At 43.0% G+C, this 7,766-nt stretch overlaps 1 protein-coding gene across 1 annotated transcript in view; it reads right to left on the bottom strand.

Moving 5' to 3' along the window:
- Positions 1 to 7,766, bottom strand: part of FRS2 (fibroblast growth factor receptor substrate 2) — a 98,553-nt gene that overhangs the window by 9,856 nt on the left and 80,931 nt on the right. Inside the window, exon 6 of the mRNA XM_075931650.2 lies at positions 2,724 to 2,887. Within this exon, the coding sequence (XP_075787765.1) occupies positions 2,724 to 2,887 (164 nt within the window). The remainder of the gene's footprint in view (positions 1 to 2,723; positions 2,888 to 7,766) is intronic.

The following is a 7,766-nucleotide window of genomic DNA, read 5'->3' as shown; positions in this document are numbered from 1 at the left end:
CACTTAAAGACTAAATCCACCCTCTTGTACCAACTGAGTGATGAAAAAGTGTCGGCTCATACCAAAGAATCTGTCTCCTTATTATGGGACAGCACTTTCCACCAAAAAGGCATTTAATCTATTAGTTATCAAATTATAAAACTGTATCAGAGGCAGCAGTGTGGGGCAGTAGGCAGCTCCCCAGGAATTAATGGAGACGACTTTTAAGATGACTTCCCACACGTACCAGGAGCCTATGTGTAACCGTGAATGTTACCAATTAGTTCATCAGTTAGCCATTTACACTTTCACATCCCTAGAGACACCCTGTTTTCCCCTCAGCTGAGCAGTCATGCAGCTACCCATGAGTGAATTAAATGCCGCACACTTGATTAAGGAAGATGTATACAGTGGCATGTGTTCAGGTACCCCTCTCCTAGTGCTCCGCAGTTACACTGTTTGGAGCTCCTGGCTAGCTGCTCCAAGGACCCTCTTGCTTACTGTGCAGAGTCTAGGCAGGGGGGTGCTGATGTCAGGCTATCCCCCTGTAGCCAGACACGAACCCCATCTTGGTTTCAGCCCCCCCCAGAGAGCAAGAGAAAGGCAGTCAGCCTTTGATGCCATGGGAACACAGGTGTGCTGCCTGTCCCTGACTCTACCATAAACAGAAACCAGACAGTAAATGGGCTAGCTGACGAGCCAGGGCCTCCTGCCGTCCTGATGGCTAGTACCAGTAATTGACACGCCTGCACTGTCCCAGGAGAGGAATCTTCGCCCATCACATACCAGAGGTGCCCATTGTCTGCATTTTCCCAGGTGTGAATTATGCTTTGCACCCTTCGTGGGAAACTTGGCGTTCAAAGCCATTTTTCCTAATTGGCCACTTGAGACCAGGAAGAAGCCTACGTGACCCAAAGGGTATAAAGAGGGGTATAGTAGCCCACCCCATTTGAGCTCCAATCATCTACACCTACTGGCAGGTATTGATTGTCTCCCGAGGTCTGTGGGACGCTCAACCTCGCCCTCCTTCTTCCCGAGGGATTGAGAGAAAGACGCTGGCCACGCCAAGTCTGGAACGCAGGGGTGAGAATATATACCTGCTAGATGTCTATTTTGCATGCATTTAATAAGAGCTCAGAGAACCAAAAGGGTTTCATGGTACCTGTAAGTGACCTTATTAGTGTAATTTCTGTCCTGTCCTTTGTAGTGGCTGTGTTATCTGTAACACAGCAGTAGCATTTAACAGCTAAGTTTACCCTGTAACAATAAAATAGTAACTGTTTAAGCTTTAACCTGACTCCTTCAGTTGCTGTAACAGAACCAAGCACAATTTAAAAGAACTTCAGCCAGTCATAAGGGACTCACTGCCCTGACCGTTGGCTGACACCCCCTCCCTCTACTTGCCCCCCAACCATCTTCGCACAGCAGGAGAGGCAGGACTGGGCTCAGCAACAGGAGAGCTCAGCTGCTGCGTCTGAGCCTTTTGGTGTGATTGCCTTAAAGATACAGGATGCAGTATCTTGGACTTCCCCAACAGCTGACTCTCAGACACACACATGCTGTCTCTTTCATGCTCACCTCTCAACAACATACTTGTTGTGATGTTGTTACTTCTTGGTAGTATGAGCAATTCACATATAGTCTCTGTAATTTTATTTTTGCAAAGTGCTGTTTGACTGATCTATGCATTTCATAATTGTATTTTCCCCTTGTGCTTAAATTTAATTATTTGAGTAGTGAGTTCTAAAATGCCTAACCTTTCCTGGCTGGAGTAATTATCCCAATGCTAACTTTTAAAAATGTGTATACTATAATTAAGTTTTTTGTTTTTCCTGAGGCACACATCTCCTCAACATCAGTGCACATAAAATTCATCCCACACACGGATGAAAAAAATAAGAGGAAACACCAGTGACAACTATTGCTCTTCTGGGTTGCCTCATACATCAACAGCCACTTGGGTCTTAATTTCCCCCACAGTGGTTACCCACGGACATGCTGAAAAAGCCATAGCGAGATACTTGGTTTCTTTCCCACTCTAAACCCTCTCAACCCCTCTCCTCCCTCACTTCATTCATTCTTCTTTGAACACTCCAGCTACTGGTTCCCTCCTCTTTCCTCCATATTATGTTCTCACTCATCTCCATCCACCTCCCTGATTTTCACATCTGCCTCTTTCTCCACCCAATCTCATCATCACCCTCAGTTACTTTTCCATTACTCCCTCCCATCTGACTCATCTGGCTCTTATTATACCCACATTTGTTTTCTCAGTGCTTTAGCTCATTTTTCCTTCCAGTACCTGTTTCTTATTACATGCTAAGATTGTTATACTGTCATGGGACAGGAACTGTCATAATATGAGTATTCACAGCACTCATCACAAGAGGGACTTAAGTTCCTGATTGGGAACTGTTGGCATAATTATTATGTATTTATTTGTATCATAATGTTTATTTTAAATCAAGCAGCTAAGAAAACAAAGTTGTTCTTTTGCCAGATTTTTTCTCTCTCTCTCTTTCCTTCCTCTCCTCCCCCCCCCCCCCCGCCCGCCCCAAACATTCTACATCAATACAACATATTGTGCAGATATGCACAGCCAAAATCATGGGAAAAAACCCACATTTTTCCACCATGGAAACAAAGCTAGGAAAACAGGTGCAAATACAAATATACAGAATATGTACAAGAACAGTAGAATTAATGCTGAACCCAAAATGCATGAAAATAAAGACTATGCTTACTTGTTCTTCTGCTACAAGCAATGGATGTGTTGACTCTTCACCTACAGAAGGAAGCCGTGCACTTCCAACAGAGGGATGTCTGCTAGAAGGATGTGATGAAGCATCTCCAAAGGAGGGATATCTGGGATACCCATTAGGTAAACTTTGTGCACTGAACCCAGGAGCTAATTCAATTTAAAAAAAGACAGATTAAAAAGCTATCCATGGTGACTCCTTATGTATCATTCAGATGTTTTGCTTTTTTCTGGAAAGTGTTTTGTGGGCACTATCAAAATAAATCTATTTAACAAATCCCAAAAGGTCACAGGACCAGACATGTGCCTAAAAATGTCTCAGATTCCCTCAACATTTAACTGACAAATCATGTGCAGTTTTTTTATTTTTTTAAATCTGGAAAGCAACCATCACTGAATAAAAGAAAGTGAATTGACATCAAGCATTTTCTTAAATTCAGCCTTTTGCATGCATAAACAAGGAAATAATCTAGCAAAATGTAAAATACATACAAATGCCATTGAAAATTTGTTTTTCAAAATTGCATTGAACTGTTTGTCAGTATACAGTAATGGTTAAATAAAGTAAAGTTTGCAACAAATGCTAAGCTAAATATAAAATGGGACAATAAGTGCCATAGATTACAAGTATTTTGTAAGAAAAAAATTTGCAAAAATCAATGGATTTTTCTGGACTATTTCAGTGGTTCTATATACTGCCAAATTTCAACACTTTTTTTTTCAGTTAAAATAAGTATATAAGATTGTCAGAAGAAATATTCCTGTAATGTCATAAGAGTTTATACTGCTGAAAATTTCATTCAACCACTTTTAAAATTCAGTTTTAAAGTTCTAGGTTACCATCTGAAGTGAATTCAAGGACGACACAGATGGATAAACTGTAACCCTCTGATAGCACTTAGTTTTTATCAAACTTCTTTTCATCAGTATTACCAACATGAAGTTGTCTCCATGAGGAAAAGACAACTATTTGTCTGTAGTATCATTTGTCTGTAATATCATCATCACAAGATCCTGACTTTTAGGCCTCAAGCATCCAGCCTCAGGCCATATCTACACTACAGTGGGAGTTGATGATCTGTCATCGATCCACCAGGGGGTCAATTTAGCAGGTCTAATAAAGACCTGCCAAATTAACAACAGATTAGAGGTGTTAAAAAGCAGGTAATTGAGTAACTGTGTAACTGCTCAAAATTCCAGCTGGGGGGCAGGGGAAGGAGGAGTTATTTGCATAATGGAGTAGCGTACCTTAGATAAAATTTCTGTGGTAGTGTAGACATAAGCTCAGATTGGCCAGAACTCCCCAAATGGAGTTTTGGAGGACTTTGTGTACAATCTCCAACCCTACAGTTCAAAAGGTACAACTACCAATTCCCCCTTTTTCGGGGAAAGAGGTGAAAGGCTGGAATACTGACTAGTAGCAATATACCATTAACTGCAGAGATAAAGGGTGAGTGCGTATAAAAAAAACCCACTCACCTCAGGCAGACAGTGTTATTTTTGAAGATTATATATATATATATATATAGACACACACACACACACACACACACACAAATAAAAGCACAAATATACAATCATCACAAGGCAGAGCACACCTCTTTCTAAGTAGAATCCCCAAACTCTGAAAGGAGATGCATGGAAAAATGAGATTTATGATTTCTTCAAAAGATTTAGAAGTAATTTTTTCTTCTTTGAAGATACCATCATAATGGAATTCTCACGCTTAATAAATAAGTAGCTTAAGGGATGTGATGTTTCAGAATAAAAAGGCACTGCATCAGGCAATGATTTACATGTACTTCAGGAAAGCAGCTCCTAACCAAGATACGTATACATTTGCTAAAGATCATGCAAATCTCAGACTGGACTATTCAGTCACATGAGATTTTGCAAACCCTTTACATCATAGGCTGCAATTGTCACCATCTCTTGCAGACAAAAGGATGCCAACAGACAAGATGCAAAGTAGCTCTTTTTTCTTAAAGAAAGGGAGGCTGAGCTACCACCTACTAATCAAGAAGCAACTATGCAGAGGGATTTGAGAATGAGCCATCAATAAGCAAGAATTATCCACAAATATACCCAGTTAAAGATATTCTGAGAAACAAAACTCATGGGGGGACAGGGAAGAATTTGGGCTTCCCTACTATAAAATATGTTCTGCAGACATGAGAAATGGAAGGTGACTGCAAACCATGATGCATATATCCATAACCACGACATTTGTGAAATACAAGTCTTCTAAAATGCCAGAATTCAAATAATTTGTTCAGCTCTACAGGCCATGTCTTCAGAACTACATCCTGTCAAAAACAAAGGCGTCATAGGAGAGCTCAATTTGGCTGCAGCAAAACCTTTTCTTTGAAAAACATTGAAGGAAGGATTTGACAGTAAAGATACCAGTTTTCCAACCCCCAGGGGTGTCCAAACTTTTTTCAAAGAGGGCCAGATTTTATGAAGTGAACATGCGTGAGGGCCGACCATTTTGACTGACATTCTTTGAACCATTAAAATTAAACGCAAATTAACTATTTTATGCAAAGTTTATTGCAAACGGCATACTTTTCATTTCGTCACATGGATGACAAATCTAAACAGGTGTTAAATCACTCTGCCTTTCATATCTGAAGGCCAGATGAAAAAAAAATCCAGGAAGCTGAAATATATGTCAGGAACATCGTAAAGTACATTACATATTATTGGTAATAAAGGTTGTCTGTCAACTTTTAAGTTAAAAAAATATGAACAGGAACATAACACCAAGTATACATGTTGTGTCCAAATATATTTATAACTGATTTAGACCAACTGACATTAACTGAGATCTTACAATGTATTAATCTCAATACATATGGATTCGTTGGGGGCCATAAAAGATAGATACAGGCAGTCCCCGGGTTACGTACAAGATAGGGACTGTAGGTTTGTTCTTAAGTTGAATCTGTATGTAAGTCAGAACTGGCGTCCAGATTCAGCTGCTGCTGAAACTGACCGCCAGTTCTGACTTACATACAGATTCAACTTAAGAACCCCAAGTCAGCTGCTGCTGAAACTGATCAGCAGCTGATTCCAGGAAGCCCGGGGCAGAGCAACTGTGCCTAGGGCTTCCTGTAGTCAGCGCTGGTCAGTTTCAGCAACGGCTGACTTGGGGACGTCTGGGGCAGAGCAGCTGGGGTGCTGCTGGGTTGCTCCAGTAGCACCGCTCCTCGGCGCTACTGGACCAACCCAGCAGCACCCCAGCTGCTCTGCCCCAGGGTCCACAACAAAAGCCTGGTCTGCTGGGGGGGCACACTAGCTGCGCCCCCCCCCCCAGCAGACCAGGGACACAGGGAGCAAAGCGGCAGCAGGGGGGGGGGGGGGGTTGAGGGGTGCCTCGCCTCTGAGGCTTTGCTCTGGCGCCGGACCGCTTTGCTCCCGGTGCCCCTGGTTTGCTGGAGACGGTCCCCAGCAGACCAGGGGCACCGGGAGCAAACCCGCAGCTGCGGCGGGGTCCCCGCGCTTCTGAGGCTTTGCCAGAGTAAAGCCTCAGAAGCGCGGGACCCCCCCGCTGCTGTGGGTTCGCTCGCGGTGTCCCTGGTCTGCTGGAGATGGTCCCCAGCAGACCAGGGGCACCGGGAGCAGCTTTTCTCGCTCCAGAGCTCGAGGTGGCTGACGGCTGCCTGTGAGCTCCGGGGCGAGAAAGCCCCGTTCGTAAGTGCGGATCCGACATAAGTCGGATCCGCGTAAGTCGGGGACTGCCTGTATTGCCAAATTACCTGTGGGGCCGTATTAAACCGGAACACGGGCCGCAATTGGCCCGCGGGCCGGACTTTGGACATGCCTGCTCTAAGCAGAAGTGAGGGCCGCTAAAATAAACAATTTTCATGGAGAGGTGAAATAAAGAACACATGATTAATAGTTCAAAGGGATATTTTGTAAGACAAGAATGAAGTTCAAGTCCCATGTTGGGGTTTAACCTGTGAATTAAAAAAAAAAGAAAAAAAAAAGACAGTCCTCTGAGGAATCTTGATGTTGCCACTGAGTGGGTCTCTCGGGTATGGGAGAAGACATCCATCTGCGGTACCAAGGGAATGGGAGTCAAGGTCATTTCCCCACCCTCCATCCCCATTCTCCTCCTCAGTATAAGTTCTAGAAGAGTAAATGTCTTGTAGTGTAGCGAGGGGATTCCTGGACAGAAATCTGAGAATCGGATTCATCCTTAACATAATCCATTGGAGGTGGTTATTGCTCATCCTGAATGGTACGTATGAGAACATTAGGAAATCTGGGCAAGACGTGATCTCAGTACAGGTAATTGTCCAGTATTAGAGACTCTCATCCAACACAAAAATATCTCCTGAACAGCTGTGGTACCGATGGAATGGGAGTAGAAGTTAATTGGTATGCTGCAGAAACTGTCATCAGTACCAAGAGAGGTATTCCTCTAGAATGTGCTGGCACCGAGGACATGAAACACTTTGAATGAATACATCTAGTAAGCTCGGGTGACACCAAAGTAGCACTCTGGGATGCTGATATCGGTCTCAAAGGAGGTATGCAGGAGTCTAATTGCATTGACTGCTTCAAAGTTTATCTGGAATGGACATGACCACTTGAAATTAAGATATCAGTTCTAGACAGGAAGATTAGATTACCTCAGTACTAGAGCCACTCAGTCTCCATGGTACTGCTGTTGGGAGAGGTCTCCATAACACTTCCTTTAAATCAGTGACCAAGGGTTTCATTTTAAAAAAAAAAAAAAAAACCTCTCAGGTAGGAGATTTAGTACTCTTCTTGCTAGAACCTAGTCTTGTTCCGTGAGTCTCTTGGTGATATAAGCCAGAGGAAGATGGAGCCATTAAGTATGCTCAGAAGCTAGTATAAAGGGGGAGGTTTCTCAGTCTTAGGGCTTGTTCCATCAGCACTCTAAACTCTTACTCTATTCTTAATGAGTGCCCTTTTAAAATAAATGCAGAACTTATACTTTGCCAGGATAAGGATGTCTCCCATACAGAAGAAGCACCGAGAATGGCCATCACTAACAGAT

Source organism: Pelodiscus sinensis, chromosome 1 (assembly GCF_052426305.1).
Source record: "Pelodiscus sinensis isolate ZL-2025 chromosome 1, ASM5242630v1, whole genome shotgun sequence".
NCBI lineage: Eukaryota > Metazoa > Chordata > Testudines > Trionychidae > Pelodiscus > Pelodiscus sinensis.
Note: the sequence above shows the minus strand (reverse complement) of the source record. Positions and strands in the feature narration are given on the sequence as shown.